We start from the raw sequence: 20,572 nt of genomic DNA on the forward strand, positions 1-20,572 counted from the left end.
TACAAAGAGTAATATATGGTATAAAGGAGGAAAAGTACAACCATAACCTACCACAGAAGGTTGCCAATTCTTGTTAAGCAGATGAATAAAGAGAAGCAAATGTTGAAAATAAGAATCTACTACTATATCCCTCAAGAACAGGAGGACTCATTGCTTCATTTTACCTTAATATCTGTGTAAGCTGGGAAATTGTAGTCCAACCACCCTGGATTCGAGAACAATCTTGACTGAGGACCAAAAGGCAATACTGAATGAGGTCATAACAATATATATCTTGTTTTATTTTCTTCAACTCTGAGCTTCCTAAAGGTGTGTTGTTTATTATTTCTAAGGCAAAAGAAAAGAAAATATACTTATTTCTGCTCAATACATCCAAGACTTTTGTATTTTTATAGTTTGAATAATAACTAAAATTACTTTAAAAAGGAAACATAGCACTTTCTTATCACAATGTTAAGATTTTTCTGAACAAATCAGAAACAAATGCTAAAACTATACCCATGATGGAATTGTTTTGTTCCTTAAATAGTGTTAGCCAATCACAAAAAGATTTTCTTACCTTTTAACTTCAACAGTATAATAGGGACGTTCTGCTCAGGACTGTTTGCAACTTCGGCAGCTAGAGATAAGATCCTTGGGTCTGTACCTGTTGGTTTCATTTCTTATCGCCTATATTTTAACAGAATCAGAAAGATAAAGGTCAAACAGCCCTAAAACATTTGCTCCCTAAATAATGTTTGAAAAATAGTTTCAATATAAAATTTGTTTTGTTTGCTTTGAGAAGTGAAGGATAGATTTTTCAATTTCTTCCTTACAGGAGATTCTAATGTTTCTAATTGGAAAACCTATAAAGAGCTAGAGACTCCTATAACTTACTATGACAGCTACAGCAGGTATTATTTATCGCGCACTGGGCGTCAGGAACAGTGCTAGATACTCCACATTCACTCTCTCTAATCTGCACAATAATCCTGGCATAGAAATTAATTTCTTTGATCATAAAAGAGACACTGAATGTGCAGGAAAGAGCTAACATAGCTTGAGACAAAGTTGGCCCTTGGCTGGTGCCAAGACTGGCCCTTAGCTGGTGAACTTGGATTTCAGAAGGGTTTCCACCATTCCCTAACAAGAGTGGCTCACTGTACCTAAAGTGTTTGTGAAAACAATGTGATTTATGCAGAATGCCTGCTCTCACTCCAAAAGCTTGGAATTCTGGTACTTGGTAGTAGACGATGCCTATATGACCACCTCCAATAAAGGCCCTTATCACTGAGTATCTAGTGAGCTTCCCTGGTAGACAACACTTCAAAATGTGACAGTTCATTATAGGAAGAATTAAGTGTGTCTTATACGAACCTACTGGGAGAAGACTTTTGGAAATTTGCACCTGTTTTCGTCTCGATTTGGCCCCATTTGCCTTTTCTCTTTGCTGATTTTGCTTTGTATCCCTTCACTGTAAATCACAGCCACAAACACGACTATATCCTAAGAGGTGTCAGCCCTCCCAGTGAATCACTGAACCTTGGGTTGGTCTTGGGGATCCTCAACACACAACTCAGAAATGGGACGTAATTATAAGATAACAAAAGCTTATTAATAAATAGCATAGTCAATCAAATTATCTTTGTTATTATTATTATTATCCTCATATTAGTGTAGTCTTGGCTTCAGGAGTAGAATCCTGTGATTCATAACTTACATACAACACTCAGTGCTCATCCCAACAAGTGCCCTCCTTAATGTCCATCACCCATTTTGCCCACCCACCCATCAACCCTCAGTTTGTTCTCTTAGGGTTTGCCTCCCTGTCTCTTCTCTTCTTGTTCCTTCCCTTCCCCTAAGGTCTTGTTAAGTTTCTCAAATTCCACACATGAGTAAAATCATGTGTTATCTTTCTCTGGCTTATTTTGCTTAGCATAATACCCTCCAGTGCCAACCAAGTTGTTACAAATGGCAAGATTTCATTCTTTTTCATCACCATAAAATCAATTACCTTAAAATTAAATATAAGACACATCCCAATTCAATTTGCTGTTTACCACACTCAAAGCTCAACGGTATCATTTAACAAAAAGTACAATCTTCACTTACAATAAAAGCCAACATATATTAAGTATTTTACTATAAACTAAGCACTGTACTAAGTGCTTTTGCACACATTATCTTACTTCTCACAAGACTATGAGGTAGAGGCTGTAATCATCTCATTTTACAGATATGAAAAATAAACTTTGAAGGAACCTATCATGGTTCCACCAGCATCTGGTGGAGTCCGTATTCAAATCCAGATCAGTCTGACTCCAAAGTCTGTGGTTTTAGATACAATGTTCATTATATTCCCTTCCATGTAAAATAATAAAAAACACAGATGACATATTTTTAACTCACTTATTTTTAGGTATTATTCTTCAAAATTGGCACCAAAACTGCCCTTTATATTGAGGAGTTGGCCATAAGCATCGAAATGTCATCCTTTTTAGGTAAAATATAAATCATTAAAATATAAATTTTCTGAAAATATTTCAGAGAAAGTCCAGCACAACTCCTGGTGTCACTCCTGTCACACAGTAGGCATACTACTTCCCAAGAGAGTGGATACAGTTATCTCACTCTTTCCAATGGTTGCATTATGCTATCTTCCTTTGTAAGAGTGCATCAAAATATATTTAAACCATTCCCTCTATTGGAGGTCATTCAGAGTATGCAATTACCAGCAATGCTGCAATGACTATGAATGTACACATCTTTATGCACTCATGCTAGTATCTTGCAGGATGAATTTCCCTTGAAGTCAGATGGCTGGGTGACAGGATATAAATTTTTTAAATTTTGATTAGATGGTACCAAATTTTTCTTTGAAATATGTGTTTCAAATTATACTTCCTCTAACAACATATGACGGTGTTCTTTTTACTATGCCCTCACTGATACATACTGCTATCTTATACATTTCTACCAATCTACTAGATGGAAAATGATATCATCTTTAATTTGTATTGCTTTGATTATTAGACAAGTTAGGCACGTTTCATGTTCACTGGTTATTTCTTCTTTCATATATTTTCTATTCATATCCTTCAACAATTTTCCTACTGGATTATTCTTTTGTAGAAGCTTTCAGCTTTTCATATATGGATATGAACCTTTATCTTTTATACTAGGTGTAAACAATTTATGTCATTTATTTTTTTTAAGTTTCATTATGGTGTCTTCACCACAGTTTCACAATTTTCACGTAGTTGAATATAACAATCTTTTCCTCTATCACTTCTACTTTGGTATCATTCTTAGAAGAGTCCTCCTTAACCCTAAGAGTTGAAATACAGTCTCTTAGACTCTTAAATATGGAGACTAGAGGGTTACTGGAGGGGTTGTGGGAGGGGGGATGGGCTAAATGGGTAAGGGGCATTAAGGAATCTACTCCTGAAATCATTGTTGCACTATATGCTAACTTGGATGTAAATTAAAAAAATAAATTAAATAAAAATTTAAAAATAAATAAATAAATAAAATATAGTCTCAACTTTTTTCTGGTGCGTTTATGGGTTTGTTTTAGTTAGATCTTCATTTACTTATATCTTTATATATTCAATACACATTTAAGTTATTTGTGAATGGTGTAAGACAGAAATATAACAATATTTTTTAAGTTAGATGAGGATATAGATTTGTGGAAAAGAACAAATGCATACAGCTGTTATAAATTCCTGAGGTAATATGTCATCAGTAGACCTAAACAAAGCAATGTGAAAGGTCACCTGGGGTATTTCCCAACTCTATTTAGTTCATTAACCTGTTTGGTTAGGTTTTTTTGGTTTTTTCTTTATTCCTGGACTCGTACAACCTGGTTCATTTTAATACGTTTGGTGAAAATTCACACTAGAAGGTAAGTTTCATGACAGCAAAGCTCATACCATCCTTGGTGGCTGCCTTCTTATCTCTCTGGTTCACTGCCATATTCCCAGAGACTAGACTAGTGCCTTTGCCCATACCTGGTAAGTACTTAATAAACATATGTTGAAAGAATGAATGAATGCACAAACTTTGGGCACTCCAAAAGTCAATTTCTTGACTCTGCTTTTCTCTTTATTAGGATTATGGAAACCTCAGATTTCTAATTGGAATCTTTTTCATGTAAAATAGGCTTAAAGCACTGTTGCTGCACTCTGGCTAACATAATAAAAGATCACTGAAACATTATCATCATCACCAAACGTGTGTAGAGCACTATGTTAGATGCATAGATCACAAAGATTTTATACAGGACAGAGTCCCTGTTCATGTGTCGGTTGGGAAAGAAAAATACACACACACATATACGTATATGTAAAATAATCATATAAAATATTTTAAGTGCCAAATAGATGACACAGATACGAAAACAGACCAGAGAGTCAGAGGACTGGGCTTCTCTGAACCAGTTTTCTTACCAGTAAACAAAATTCCTACTTTCTAGAATAATTCAAGATTTAGAAAAGAAAGCAGAAACCACGGATGGTTCTAAAATGTTGCCAGATAATAGAGTTATACTTCAATAACGATAACCATTTGGAGACCTTTATGTGCTGTGAATTGTTTTAAATCCATTCATGTATTAATTCATTTAACCCTCTTAACAACTCTAAGGAATAAGCACTATCATTCCCCCCACCCCTAATTTTAACGATGAGTATACTTTAGTTTGCATGAAGTCACACTGTAAAGTATGAAGCTAGGGTTCAAACCCAAAAATTCTGGCTCCAGAATCTGAAGCACTTAATTACCACACCAAACAGTCTGAATACACTTTATAAAAGAATTTACACAAGCAGATAGGTTTAGAGAAACACATTCACCTACTTGCCTAGAACAATAAATTGACAAATTTGGCTACAGTATAGGTTAAGCAACGGGGTAGAGTTTGATTACACACTTACCCTGAAAAACAACCACCCGTTATGGCAACCATCTGTAAACTTTCTCTTGGGTGCTTCTCTTCTAATATAACACTTCCCTCATCTTTACCATTAAACTCATGAACTTTTGACAGGACAAAAAAAAAAACAAAAACCAAGTATTTTTCAATTATTAATGCTATTACCCTGTTGCACAGCACGAACTCTGACCTTGATCTTTTGGGAATTTCGTCTTCCTGGTCGTGCCGTTTACTGCCTCCAAAGATCACTGTGAAGGAAGTAAATAAAAGAAGGCTACCGAATGCAATCTCGTTGCAACTGATCCTAAACACCGTGATTTCTAACTTGTAATCTTTTCCCCCCCATCCTCTTCATCCCGTCTCGATCCTAATACTCCCGAGAACTTCCTCTGGAACAGAAATCAGGAGTTGATTGGCGAGGTAACGGCGTCGCCTCCAGACAAGTTCAAGGTCTGAGGTCGCAGGCTCCTTCACTCCGGATTCTAGACCCAGCTTCCGCGCTACCAGGCCTTGGGGCAAAATACCAGGCCTTGTGCCCCGCTTCCGCCCCTCCCCGGGCCTCAGTTTCCACTAGACATCTCCACAGAAAAGGCACAGATACTCCCGTTAGGAACTCCTAAGCACCGGGATACTTGGCCCGGAACCCCACCAGGCCTCCCAGCACCCGGGACTCTCACTCTCCCCAGTCGCCACCTCAGGCGGGTTACCTCACCCTGTCTTCGCGTTCTTCCTCCGAAGGGCCCACCTCCCACCACGCACCTCAGCTGCGCGGCCTTTCCGAGGCGGCTTGCGTCGCAACGCGGGAAGGGGTCTGGAGGCGGGACCAGGATCCTCGGAGCTAGGGGGCGGGGCGCCCTTCTCCACGCAGCCAATCAGCACGCGAGAGGCTTCACGGGGGCCGCGCGCGTCGGGCGCGGGGCGGAGTCTGGTGGCTGCCCTGGCCTCAGCAAGTGCAGCTGCTTCAGGATGAGGTGGCAGATGACAGTGAGCGCAGGTGGCGGAGGTAGGAGATAAAGTCAGAGCCAGGGGATAATGATGAATGGAGCTGCGGGACCCTCGCGCATCGATCATCGCGAGCGGGTTCTCAAGTTAGGCGAGAGTTTCGAGAAGCAGCCGCGCTGCGCCTTCCACACTGTACGCTGTGAGTGAGGACGATCCCCGGGAGAAAGGGGGACCTCTGGGGATGGGGACGTGGAGACATTAAACTTCTCGGAATTGTGATCCCACAAACCTCCTTACTCTGCTGGAGAATGGGGTGACCGGTGCTAACCGCAGTCCTGCCTGGAGTCCTAGGGGTTTCGTGGAAGAAGCCAGAGTTGAGCAGGTGTCGGTTGTAAACCCTGGGCAGAGAGATTCAAGTGAGACCAACAAGCAGAAAGGGAAACTTTGTGGAGGAGATCCGCAGGGGTGACTGTGGAGAAGACGTGACTGGTGTATAATGCAGAGGTGATAGGAAGGTAGTTAGGTGACAGATGGAAGGATGCAAAGGACCGAACAATTATGCAGGGTGAAGGTAGTACCTTGAGGCTGGTAGGGAAATATTCCCTCCCTTCTTCACTTTTTCTGTCGCTGACTGATGAGAGTTCTTGTTTAGTGTGTTCCTGGGTAGGTATTCTAAACCATTCCAGTAATCTGTAGCTCTTTTGGACCCCTGATTTCGTTCAGCTATCAAATACTGATTATCAAAGTCTTGGAGGGTGTGTTATGCATTTCTTTTTTAGAAAGGTATTTACTTCCCTATGATCTCTCCTTTTGATTTCCTTTTGGTTGTCCTCTCGAAGTAGTTCTGGTAAATTACACTCTGTAATGTTCAGGTAGAAAAAGGATCTCTTTTGCTTTAATAGTTGGATGGTATAGATTCCAGGAAGGAAAATATAGCATATTATGATTTGGTATGTAAAACATTTCATTCTTTGCATAATAACCCTCAGAATTATAGAGCGGAAAGGAAACTTTGAGATCTTTGAATCATAACCTCTTATTTTTCTGTGGCAAAATTGTAAAGTAGCTATTTTTTCACTTCCTTTCCCCTGTCCTGTTCTTCTTTAGTGTCTCATCATTCCACCTTTCTCACTCATCGTGTTCTTAGACTGTCCAGAGATCTTCATGGTTTTTGCTCTGAGATTTTCCATGTTTCAATCAAAACACCCCATTAAAACTCAACTTTCTTGAGACACCTTGGTGGCTCAGTTGGTTGAGCGTTGGACTTCGGCTCAGGTCATCATCTCTGGGTTCATGATTTCAACCCCATCTCTCAGGGTTGCTGCTGTCAGCACAGAGCCAGCTTTGGATCTTCTGTCCCTCTTTCTCTCCATCCTTCCCCTGCTTGCACTCTCTCTCTCAAAAATAAACATTAAAAAAAAAACCCTCAACATTCTCCAGAAGTTTGGTTAAGTTGTAGATGATCTAATTAAAGTAACCCAGGGTAAAGGTATAAAGATCAATGGGTTTAACTCTCCAAGAATATATTTACATTTTATGAAAGGGTTTTGTTAAGCAAAATTAACATCCAGTTGGTAGAATAAACAGGGGAAATATTTGTCAACAGATCTTCAACAGTGTCCTTTGTTTTTTTCTGCTTTGCGGTTCTCTGTCGTCCAAGGTTACCCACAGTGAGACAGCTAGTGCTAGCTGTGCAGTTTCTCTCCTTCACTTCCATTTTCCAAAAGTGTGATAAAGCTGATAACCTGGTTTCTCCATGCCTTTCTTGCAAATAATACCTCCTCTCTCCTCTTCTTTCTCAGGTTTAAAGTAGCCTTTTAGTGATTTTTCAAATCATAAGGCTTAAGATTATAAAGATTTGCTTAAGAACACATTTTTGCATAATTTTGCCTCTTTTAAGGGCATGAATCCCAAACAAAGAGGATAAAATACAGCTTTTGAAAGGCTCTCTGCAGGTGCTTCAAAGTTTTTCATTTATAAAAGTTATCACTATGCTGGAATTGTGCCTTTAGAGTCAGAGAATCAGTTGATCTGGCTATAAGAATGGAAAAAAAAAAAGACAAAACAACCATAGGAATAACCATCACAATATACCCAGATATTTGAATACACGCTTAGTGCTGTGGAAGACATTAGAAAAGTTTTTGGCCTTAGTTTTTTTTCTTGTTGAAGCAGGCAGAATCTTTCTAGATTTATTTGAATAAAACCAATCATTAGCCTTGAGGACAGTTTCATCTACCTTATGATCCTCACTCTTAATGACTCAGAGTAAGGGATGGAAACTATAGAACAAGAAATCTTACTTTTATACAGAGCAAGTGGACCTAATTTATAACAAACACTCAAGTCAGTGTAATCTGGGAGAAAGTAATATTCTACATTTATGTACAGGGGTAATTATGCCTGTCTAATATATTTTTTTTAATATATGAAGTTTATTGTCAAATTGGTTTCCATACAACACCCAGTGCTCATCCCAAAGGTGCCCTCCTCAATACCCATCACCCACCCTCCCCTCCCTCCCACCCCCCATCAACCCTCAGTTTGTTCTCAGTTTTTAACAGTCTCTTATGCTTTGGCTCTCTCCCACTCTAACCTCTTTTTTTTTTTTTTTTTCCTTCCCCTCCCCCATGGGTTTCTGTTAAGTTTCTCAGGATCCACATAAGAGTGAAACCATATGGTATCTGTCTTTCTCTGTATGCCTGCCTAATATTTTTAACAAAACAGGTTGTGAATTCTGGCCTCCACTACCAAATAAGTAATGTACCTTTAGGAACATTCTCTAAACTTTCAGCCTTCATTTTCTAATATATAAATGGTAAGGATTAAATAAGATTGCATAAACAACCTGGCACAGTCTTTGGTGCATAGAGAATAAATAATAGTTACCATTATCCTTGAAGGGGTATATTCATGTGTGTATGAGGAGTGCCAATGAATGTCATTTACTTAGAGTTTCAAAAAGCATTTATCAAGGCTTGGCAATAAAACCTAACACAAAGATAGTCTGGCATGTGGTAGGGAAGACATGGGATGTTCTGTAAGTGATAAGCTCAATGTTTAGCAGCAGATACTTCACTGGGTGGAAGAGTTTGAGTAACAGGACCCACTAGAATAAATTTTGAATTTGGGCTAGTGCTAATTTTACAATTTCTATCTAGATAAGGTAATAAACATTGAAATTCCTAAGTTTGTAAATGATACCACTTTTTGCTTGACAGTAATTGATGAACTCATGGTCAGTGAGGAAGATTGAGCCTTCATGTAGAGCCACTCCCACAAAAGTGGTTGTTAAGCTTTGGTGTGAGCAAACATTAGAAAGTACATTAATGAGAAATTGGATTAAAATTATATTTACAATTAATTTTCTCTGATAAATGTGGTATATTGGAAAGGATATGGGTTTTCAAGTTAGTTGAATTAGTTCAAATACGAGGAAGTAAATTTATGATAGTAATTGTGATTCTTTTTTGAAGATATTGACATTATGTGACACTACAGCCAAAATAATCAGAAAAGTGATCAACATTGATTGAAAAAGTATTAATACAGAATAGGAAATGTTTCTCTCCTCTATATGTAATATAAGTAATTGTACTGTAAACCTGAAAAAAATAACACAGAAGAAGGATATCCACAGTGAATAAATAAATGGTAAAATTGGTGGTGAGGTTTCCAAACCAAGGAGAACTGAAAGAAATAAACTATATAGTCTGGAATCATAGCAACCTAGAAAATACATTTGATATTTGGAAACATATAGAAAACATGAGGTTACTTAACAAATTCTGTAATTCTAGAATTATACTTAATCCATTGAAACACAAAAGTTGTATTCTTAAAAAAAACTTGTTTGAAAGTAAATAAAAGGCAATACTAATTAATATAACAAGTAATAAAAAGTATAACTTATTAATTCTAACAGTAAAATAATTAGAAATGTAAATAGGTTCAGAATAGTTTTGATAGATTTATTGATTATGAGTTCATGCTTATCATTGAATAAAGCTATAGATATTTGGGGTACATTACTATCTCTTATAGTTGTCTCATATTGTAGACATCTATAGAAAGGCTTCAGAGACTTGTGAATCTCTTGAAGTTATACAGTATTTGATATGTATGTTCATATATGCATTTTTTCTGTAGAGAGGATTTATGGCTGGTCTATAATTTTCATCAGATTCCCATAGTGACTTATGACTATTCCTCCTCTCCTAACAACCCCCGCTCCCCTGCCAACACACACAAAAGTTAAGAACTCTGGACACATATGGGGTGCCTAGGTGGTTCAGTCAGTTGAGCATCCAGCTTCATCTCGGGTCACGATCCCGCGGTCTGTGGGTTCGAGCCCCGCGTCGGGCTTTGTGCTGACAGCACGGAGCCTGGAGCCTGCTTCGGATTCTGTGTCTCCTTCTCTCTCTGACCCTTCCCATTCATGCTCTGTCTCTGTCTCAAGAATAAATAAACGTTAAAAAAATTAAAAAAAAAAAAGAACTGTGGATATATAATAAGGCAAAGAGGCTATATGAGTGGATAGAGTTTGTGGCTTGAGTTCCTGATTTGATTTTTAACTGGCTTCATTACTTTAGCAGAGTTTCCCATTAGTAAAATGTGGGTAAGAATAATCAATTCAAAGAATTGTTGTGAAGATCTAAAGTGATGATATGTTACAAAGAAAAATAATCAGTTTTAAACACTAAAACAGAGGTTATAGATTAACAGCCTGTTGGCTGAGTTTGACTTTAGAGATGCTTTGTTTGACCCACACAGTTATTGTTTTAGCATAAACTAGTTGTAAATATGTAAAAATCAAGATCTTTTATACAGAAATCTGGATTACCAGCTTCTCTTTAAAAAATCAGAAGATAACCTGGCCTCACCAAACCCATATTCCTCTTGACAGGAGTTGGCTGGATCCAAGTTGTGGTTGTCTTCTTGAGATTGGGCTTATCCATTCTCTAGGTCACTGTGGTTCCCCACTGATCTGCTTCACTGCCTTGAATTACCTTTCTGGCTTCTCCTCTAAAGCATTATTTAACTGTAGTTAAGCAACAGGTCTCCCAATATTGTCCTCTGTCACTGTCAGAAAAATATGGGAGATCAAAAGACCCTGGCTTTACTCTAGGATGTCATTTCTGTTACCTATTTATTGTAGAGATTCCTTTATTGTCAAATATTTTTTTTAAATTTTTTTTTCAACATTTATTTATTTTTTGGGACAGAGACAGACAGAGCATGAACGGGGGAGGGGCAGAGAGAGAGGGAGACTCAAATATTAAGTAATGAGTGCCCTCTATGAGAACAGAAATGTGCTAGTGAAAAGTACAAAACAAATATGGCAGTATCTACCTTAAAGAAATGAGAGTCTTGAAATACAGATTTATCTGATCCTCAGGAGACAATTAGAAAACAAGTCTTTTGCACATAATTTAGCTGAAATAAGTTTATACTTAAAAATAAGTTTGGAGTTGGTTCAGAGAGGGATAAACATATGAACCAGGGTCAATTACAAAGATCTCATATGTGCCCATTATATTAAAGGCACTATGCTAGGAGCCATAACTCAGGAGGAATTAAAGTATGAAGCATTATGTTTTACAAAATTACAGTTCTGGGGTGCCTGGGCGGCTCAGTCGGTTAAGCGTCTGACTTTGGCTCAGGTCATGATCTCACAGTCCAGTCTGTGAGTTCGAGCCCCGCGTCAGGCTCTGTGCTGACAGCTCAGAGCCTGGAGCCTGCTTTGGATTCTGTGTCTCCCTCTCTCTCTGCACCTCCCCCACTCGCTCTTTGTCTCTCTCTCTCTCAAAAATAAATAAACATTAAAAAAAAATTTTTAATTACAGTCCAGTAGGGCATATACAGAAACAGGTAAATAATACCAGGAAGTTTATGTTAGGTTTTGATGAGTGGTAGGTAAATGCTATAGAAGAAGACCAAAAAACTTGAGATTTTGGAGAGTAGAGAAAGGGCCCCACATAGTGACTACTTTAGGGAAGAGGGGACTTTGAAATAGGATTCACATTCTAAGAGCAAAAACAGAGAAAAGCAGATGGTCAAGCTGTAGCTTTCTGTTGATTGAAAACTAGTTTGACTTCAGCAAGAATAGGAGATGGAATAGGAGATGGCTCTGAAAGATATTATGGAAGAAGACATAGTGATTAGATGTGAGTGATGAAGATTGAGGAATGTTTATATGAGTATTTACACTGATGAGCAAAACCTTAAAGGATAGTTAAAATTAGGAAGTTGAGGACATTTTAAAACCAACAAAGTCTGTTACTGTGGGTATCCCATAGGCCATGATGATAAATTACTTATATTAAAATACTTTAAGTGGAAGTTACTTCATTTATTATGTATACATCCTTATAAAATGAAGTTCTCACTTTAGGATAACAAATGGTATTTACTAGCTCAAATTGAACTTGTTTTCTTTCTCCATTAATGTTGATATCAATAAGACTGATATTCATTGTTGGTCAACCTCTTATCTTTTTCATCTAGTTAAATTTGATAGTTCCTTATTCTGGCTTTAGCAAATATTAACTGCATGATCTTGGGTAAGGGACTTGATTTCTTCTACCCTCATTTGCTGTATCTGTAACATAGGAGTATTCACAACTTTAGAGAATGTTCGTAAGGCTATGAGATAAAAGTAATTAAGAAAAAATTTAAAATAAAGTAATTAACACATAAGTTATTGTTGTTATTGTTTTTGTTTTGTATCTTTGTTTATTCTCTTGGCTATTTCTGTCTTCTGCTTTCTACTTTCTTTATTTCCATGATACTCAAGCTCAGTTCTGATTTTTTTTCTTTAGTATTGTTGTCTTTTCATTAATTGATATTAACTAACACTTATTTCCCTAGAACTTCTTTCAAGCATCTAAAACTTAACACCTTAATTATTTTTTATCTTTGTCATTACCTTACTGCTACTAACAAACTTCCCAATTTATTTTCAGTCTAATCTTTATCCTCAATGGTACTACTATTGTAAATCAAATTCTTTCATGTTTTTCATATTGTCTATGTATTTTTAATCTGTTTCTTAAAATCTGGAAATAAGCATCAAGATTTGAGAGATACTTATTGCATGTTTTCAGTTCTGAATTAAAGCAGCATGAAGAATAAACCATGCTATAAAGAATACTTAGTGTGAATTGTTTATTTATTTATTTATTTTTTTTTCAACGTTTATTTATTTTTGGGACAGAGAGAGACAGAGCATGAATGGGGGAGGGGCAGAGAGAGAGGGAGACACAGAATCGGAAACAGGCTCCAGGCTCTGAGCCATCAGCCCAGAGCCCGACGCGGGGCTCAAACTCAGGACCGCGAGATCGTGACCTGGCTGAAGTCGGACGCTTAACCGACTGCGCCACCCAGGCGCCCCTAGTGTGAATTGTTTATACTCATATGTGCTTAAGGAACATAAGAGTGGATTTCATTTCTTTTCATAGAGTTGTTAAAGAATTAAATATGAAGTGCTAACAAGGTGCCTGGCAGGAAGTGTTCCTTATAAATGTTAGCCATTATAATTGTCATTGAGAAGCAGCGGCCAGCTTTTGTTTATAGACAGCAGATCATTTGATGAGCACTAGAAGATTCTTCTTTCACAAGACCTACTTATTATAGTTCTCTAAATTCTAATAAATGTTCAGTACTTTGGATTTAGACATTTGGGGGTACTTCCCTGTTAATATAAAGATCAGTCTCTTGGAGTAGGGGTAATTGGGAGAGGCCTCTCAGAGGCTAATGTTCTATTTCTTGATCTGGTTGCTGATTACATTTGTGCCACTTTGTGAAAATTCATCAAGCTTATGATTCACATTCTAGTTTGCATGTCTGCTATATTTTAATAAAGAGTTAACCTGGGAAAAATGTATATAACTGGAGGAATTCTGTATCAGAATTATCAGTCCTTAATATGTATTGATATGAATTGTTTTTAAATGGCTTTCATATCTTAGAGGTTTTAAACTTGTTCAGCATGTGAAATATCTGAGCACCCTAAATTTCTTCTGGGTAATATATTTTAATAACATCATTTGAATTATGATTTAACTCAAAATGAAATGCTATTTTAAGTATTCTGAAGTTGCAGATTTGATTACATTTATGTATCCTTTAGTGGCAAATATATCCATGAAAAACTCAAACTTTTAAATTCAGTGATTGCTTTTTCTTAAGTTTTCCCATGAATGTGTATTTGCCACGTATTCATTAATTTTGTATTCTGCTAGAACAGCAGGCAAGTGATAGTAGGCACCCAAGGTGGTTTAAGAAAAATTATGGGAGAAAAAGACTGAAAATTGAAAGCATTCTACTAATATAAGTTTTTAGCAAATTGTGAAAACATTGACATTATGTAGTTTTTAGCAGTGGAACATCTTAGTCTAGATTGCAGTCTAAACAGGATCCAGAGGGAACATGGTTTGAGGAATACTGTTGTAGAGTTAAGCTATTTCTTTTTTTCTCAGAGTTATATATACCTATCTATATCTATATCTCTATATATCTAGATATCTAGATATCTAGATAGGTATATCTATACCTATAGATATATAGACCTATAGACCTATACCTATAGATATCTATAGGTATAGATATACCTATCTAGATATCTAGATATATAGATATAGATATAGATATAGGTATCTCCAAACTGGTTTGGATTTTATTTGTAGTATGAAGACTCTCCTAAACCATTTTAATTACTGGCTATTAAAAAATGATTTATCACTCTGAAACATGCTCACACTTTTTTAAATGTTTATTTATTTATTTATTTTTGAGAGAGAGAGAGGGAGGGAAGCATGAGTAGGGAAGGGGCAGAGAGACAGGGGGGGACAGAATCCGAAGCAGTCTCTGCATTGTCAGCACAGAGCCAGATGTAGGGCTCAAACTCAAACCATGAGATCATGACCCGGGCCGAAGTCGGATGCTTAATTGACTAAGCCACACAGGCACCCCTTTGATATCCAGGTACCCAGGTATTGCTCCATCTTATAAAAATCCATATGTGTTTCTATTTTTAGATGACTTCAAACCTGCTTCCATTGACACATCTTGTGAAGGAGAGCTTGAAGTCGGCAAAGGTGAACAGGTGACAATAACTCTGCCAAATATAGAAGTGAGTACTTCCATGTGTTTGGACTTAAAGGATCCTTTTGCAGTATTTATACTAAATTTAAATGAAAATAACTGCACAATTCATGTAGTGATAGTTAAAGTAATTAACAAATATACCAAAGCAAAAACAAAAACAAAAACAAAAACAAAAACAAAAAAAACCCCAAACACTTATTTTAAGCTATTTCAGGAAAAATAGTCTTAAAATACTTTATTCATTTTTTTTTTTTTTTAGAGAGTGAGCACGAGTAGGGATGGGGTAGAGGGGGAGGAAGAGAGAGAATCTTAAGTAGGCTCTACACGCAGCACAGAGCCCAACACAGAGCCTGACACTGGGCTCCATCTCATGACAGTGAGATCATGACCTGAGCCGAAATCAAGAGTCAGACGCTTAACTGACAGAGCCACCCAGGCACCCCTTAAAATACTTAAAAAAAAACACTGTTGATCCATTTAATAAGTTTTAAGAACTATCACATCAGATGATTTGAAACAATTGGAGGTCTAAACATATACCTATTAAATTATTATAAGCCATATTTTGTACTCTGAACTAGGAATAAGAACATATCCCCTGCCTTTTAGTCTTAATCTGCTATAGCAGAAAGACATACAAATATCTAATGCTATACATTAGAGCATGTACAAAATTCTGTGCAAGCACATATGTAGAAGCAAATATTCTGCCTGGTAGAATCTTGAAAGGCTTCACAAAGCACATGCTATTTGAGCTGAATCTTAAAAGGCAGGTAGAATTTCATCAGGCAGAAAGGGAGTAGACTATCCTAGGTAGAAGGGATGTTATGTGAATGGCTCTGATAGAGAAAGAACAAGAAGTTTGCGGAATAAATGAATTAATGTAAGTTCTAATGTAGAATTTAGATTTTATCCCATAGGTATTACAGAGCCTTTAGAGGCTTTTAAGCAGAGTAGTAACATGATTGAATTTGTGCTTTTAGAGTGATTTTATCAATAATTTGGGGGAATGAGTTGGAGAAGAAAGACTCTAGGTCTTTAACCAAAGTTTTGTCTATTTAAAAAATTTCCAGATGTTTCCAAGTAACACTGTGAAATACTGTTTACACAGATATACAAATTATTTGTTGTATGGTCTAGTTTTCTCAGTCTTTGAGTTAGAAATTTCTTAGCATTCAGCTTAAGTTTCTTTTTTTTCTTTTATACCAACTTGACCTATTCTCAGAGATCACAAAGACTGTAACATTTTATTTTAACATACAGAGAAAGCACAGACTGAGATTTTTGTCTTTGTGTAATTTTTTAATGGAAATGGTTTTGTGCTAGTTCATCTACATTCTCTTATATGCATTTATGACATTATTTGTCATGATTAGAGGTAGAGCAAGCAAGTTCTCTATCCCCTAGTCTTCTATCTTTTTCTTATTTCTATCAGTCAAAATTATTTTTTATAATTTTTTAATGTTTATTCCTGAGAGAGAGAGAGAGAGCACAGGAGAGGGGCAGAGAGAGAAAAACATACACAGAATCTGAAGCAGGCTCCAGGCTCCAAGCTGTCAGCACAGAGACAGCTGGGGCTCAGACCCACAAACTGTGAGATCATGACCTGAGCCGAGCCACCCAGGCACCACCCCCGACCCCCGCACTGCTTTTCTACTGCAAGCAGATAGGGATTTTTACATTTATTAATAAACTTTTCTCAATCACCCATATCCTTCTTCAATTAAGAGTTACCATCCACCACGTGTTATGATCTCAATTGTTGGGGTGCCTGGTTGGCTTAGTCAGTTGAGCATCTAATTCTTGAATTTGGCTCAGGTCATGATTCCCCCATCATGGAATCGAGCCCTATGTCAGGGTCTGTGCTGAGTGTGAAGCCTGCTTAGGATTCTCTCTCTCCCGCTGCCCTTTTCCCCCACTGACATGGTCTCTCTCTCTCTCTCTCTCTCTCTCTCTCTCTCTCTCTCTCTCAAATAAAAAATAAATAATAATAAATTAAAAATAATTTAAAAATTGAAATGTCTCTCAAAAGAATGACAATTATAGAAAGAAGCTTTCAAGGCTTCAAATTGTAAATTTCTTTAACAGCAAAGAAATAATTTAGGAAGATGTAACTCCTTGCCCCCAGGACACCAGAGATATGTCCAAAAAGAATATATCTCATTATTTGTGTGTGTGTATGTGTGCATGAGAAAGAGAGACAGATGGACTGTGGGCCATATATGTATATATATTTACCTTCTATGTGGTAACTTCTGTGCTAGGTAGCTATTAAGAATACAGCAGAAGACTAGACATAGTCAGTGTCCTAAAAAATATTACCATTTAGTTAGGAAGACAGGAAATTACTGATTACAAAATATAGAAATGTAAGGGCTGTCATAAAAGTATTCATAGAATATTACAGAAGTACAAAAGAGCAATAATTCAGTCAGCAGAGAGAGAGGAGATGCCAGGGTATGCTGTCTTGAAGGAGAGTTGAAGTTACCCAGGTAAAGGAAAGAGGGAAGAATGTTTTAGGCAGAGAAAAGAAAAATACATGGGCTAAAACAAGGCAACAAAAGAGTCTGTTACATTTGAAGAACTACATAAAGCCACTATGGCTAGGTCAGAAGGAGTCTACTAGGGACACAATGGGAGATGGACAGGTATTAGAAATCAGATAATAAAGGGCTTAATGTGTAAAGCAAAAGAATTTAAACTTTATCCTATAACTCTTTTTAGACAGCTGAAATGAAAGAGAATAGTTAAAATTATCACCTGTCAAGAGCAAATATATTTTTCTGCTGGCCATATAGTCCTTGGACAATTGTGAATTGTAATAGAAATTACATTCTCAAATTCACTTTGTGGGTTTTCCTCCCTTAATTAAAGAACTTCTTTAAACAAGTAGGAGTTTTACATTTCTTCAGAGTTCTTAATTTTGCAGGAATGTAATGATTTTAGTTTGAGGCATTTAGATTCTCTATTTTCTTTATGAACTTGGCTTTCATCATACAGGTAAAAATGAATAAAAGCTAGGAGTCATCCTATAAAATAGAACTTTTATTATACTATACTTTTAAGAGTACCTTCAGTTTCTGGAAGTTCTTCAAAAGAGTAGATTTTTTTTTATATGGTAGTAGTTAATATTTATTAAGTATTGTATGTAAAGGGTACTATTCTATGTTCTTTATAAGAATTAGCTCACTAGGGCACCTGGGTAGCTCAGTTGGTTAAGCATCTGACTTCAGCTCAGGTCATGATCTCATGGTTCGAGAGTTCGAGCCCCATGTCGGGCTCTGTGTTGACAGTGTGGAGCCTGCTTGGGATTCTTGCTTGCTCACTCACTGGCTCACTCTCCTTCTGCCCCTCCCTCTTTCATGCTTTCTCTTTCTCTCAAAATAAAAAAATAAACTTAAAAAAAAAAGATTTAGCTCACTTAAGCCCCACAACTACCTATGGTTTAGGAACTCTTCCTGATGCCATTTTGCTAATGAGGAAACTGAGTGTGGAGGTTTGGTAATTGTCCCAAAGTTAGGTAGCTTATAAACCACATAGTTGGATTTCAAATCCAAGTCTTCTTGACATTGATAAATTCTTGACCTTTGTAAAGTAGTTTTTGCAAAATTCTTATTTTTTGTTAATTTAAATTCATGTTAGTTGACATATAGCATAGTGTTGGTTTGGGGAGTAGAATTTAGTGATTCATCACTTACATATAACACCCAGTACTCATCCCAACAAATGCCCTCTTTAATGCCCATCAGATAGGATAGATTCTCTAATTTTCATTCCTCTAGGTTTTCTTTGGTAGTACCACGTAGAAGAAACTAATAAAAATGGGATGCTTGGGTGCTCAGCCAGTTAAGTGTCCTACTATGGATATTGGTTCAAGTCATGATCTCACAGTTGTGAGCTGGAGTGCAGCATCAGGCTCTGTGCTGAGCATGGAGTCTGCTTGGGATTCTTTCTCTCTCTCTCTCAGCCCCTCCCCCATTGGCACACGCTGGGTGCATGTGTTCTCTTTCTTTCTCTCTCTCTCTCTTTCTCCCTCTCACAAAATAAATAAGTAAACATTAAAATAGGAAACTAATAAAAAATGGAAGCTGTTAAGCTGGTTAATAGTGGGAATTTACAAATCTCTCTTCCTTATGAGTAATTATAATTGACTACTGTAAAATTTCAAAATGTTGAATTTTGAAGGGAAAAGACTTACTTGCTATGATTTATCATTGGTGCTGTCCAAGTTTGGCATTCTTTAGTGGTGACTCCACCTTATGGAGTACTTTTGTAGGCCTCAATGATATAGTCCACCGGAAACTTTCAACCACACTTGCTATTATGTAGGAAATGCATCTCTAGAGGTTACCTATGACTTCAGCCCCCAAACACTGGACTTGTGAAAGTTCCATATGTCAGATGGGCTGCTATGCCACTCTAAACCACCCTCTTGGGCAACATTCATCCAGGATGAACCTGGAAGGTTTGATTCCATCCACTGAGTTTATTTAGCTCAAATGAGAAAATAGCCACCACGTTCTTGGGACCTCAACCTATTTTAGGACTCATTTTATTTTAACATCCTATTGCAGTTATATTTTTAAATGAATTATATCTTTTATCATTATATAATAATATTTTTAATCCTGTTTTTGTGATTTTTAAGCTTAAATACTACCTTGCCTAATATTAATATTGCCACTTTGCTTTCTTTTTGTTTGCATGTTCGTAGAATCTTTCTTTTATTTAGCTGACGTTTTAAAATATTTTAAAATATATTAAATATAACTATTTTAAAAATATTAAATATAACTATTTTAAAATATATCTTTTGATAACAGAATAATTTTTTTTAATATATGAAATTTATTGTTAAATTGGTTTCCATACAACACCCAGTTCTCATCCCAAAAGATGCCCTCTTCAATACCCATCACCTACCCTCCACTCCCTCCCACCCCCCATCAACCCTCAGTTTGTTCTCAGTTTTTAAGAGTCTCTTATGCTTTAGCTCTCTCCCACTCTAACCTCTTTTTTCTTCCTTCCCCTCCCCCATGGGTTTCTGATAACAGAATAATTTTTAAGCCCAGTTCAACACTTTCCATTTTTATTAGATTTCTATCCACACTTAGTTCAAAGTTGATATAGTTGATTTTTATATTTATCATAGTTGATTTTTATATTTATCATCTTATAGTATGTTTATTAGTTATTTTACTTTATTTTCTATCTTTTGTTTTTTATTAGTTTCATTAAGAATCTCTTCTTTTCTTTTTTCCCCTTGTATTTCTTTGGGAGTACTATTGTACTTTTTCATCCCATTACTGACTAATTTCCTTTCCTGGTATTCCTAATCAGGCATGGTCAAATTTTCCTGTCAACAGATGGGGGACAAAACTGGAAGGTGAGTAGGGAGGTGAATAATGGTAACTTAGGTGAGATGATGATTGGATCCTGAGGTTGGGTAATAGCAGTAAACATGGAGATGATTGGATGTATTCAGTAGTTAATCTTTTTTTTGAGGATTGAATGAGTTTAATATTGTACATATAAAACACTTCAAACAGTGTCTAGCACCCTATAGATGTTCACACATGTTCATACAAGGCAATCTTTTTAAAATCT

General features: G+C 36.7%; 2 protein-coding genes across 12 annotated transcripts in view; one reads left to right on the forward strand and one right to left on the reverse strand.

The window, feature by feature from the left end:
• Positions 1-5,737, reverse strand: part of IQCB1 (IQ motif containing B1) — a 64,296-nt gene extending 58,559 nt beyond the window's left edge. The window contains exons 1-4 of one of the 10 annotated variants that reach the window (XM_043594288.1): positions 5,623-5,737; positions 5,106-5,163; positions 560-669; positions 165-327 (exon numbers count right to left, since the gene is read on the reverse strand). In XM_043594288.1, coding sequence (XP_043450223.1) covers positions 165-327; positions 560-659 — 263 coding nt within the window. In that variant the 5' untranslated portion in view covers positions 660-669; positions 5,106-5,163; positions 5,623-5,737. Of the gene's footprint in view, positions 1-164; positions 328-559; positions 670-5,080; positions 5,164-5,592 lie in introns of all 10 variants that reach the window. The other 9 variants (XM_043594285.1, XM_043594287.1, XM_043594293.1 and 6 more) reach the window with 9 other exon arrangements.
• Positions 5,738-5,833: 96 nt separating this feature from the next.
• The window catches only part of EAF2 (ELL associated factor 2), a 35,428-nt gene continuing 20,689 nt past the window's right edge, over positions 5,834-20,572 (forward strand). Inside the window, exons 1-2 of one of the 2 annotated variants that reach the window (XM_043594295.1) lie at positions 5,834-6,056; positions 14,896-14,990. In XM_043594295.1, the coding sequence (XP_043450230.1) occupies positions 5,948-6,056; positions 14,896-14,990 (204 nt within the window). In that variant the 5' untranslated portion in view covers positions 5,834-5,947. Of the gene's footprint in view, positions 6,057-14,895; positions 14,991-20,572 lie in introns of those variants that run through there. The other variant, XM_043594296.1, reaches the window with a different exon arrangement.

The sequence above is a fragment of the Prionailurus bengalensis genome, chromosome C2 (genome assembly GCF_016509475.1).
Source record: "Prionailurus bengalensis isolate Pbe53 chromosome C2, Fcat_Pben_1.1_paternal_pri, whole genome shotgun sequence".
NCBI lineage: Eukaryota > Metazoa > Chordata > Mammalia > Carnivora > Felidae > Prionailurus > Prionailurus bengalensis.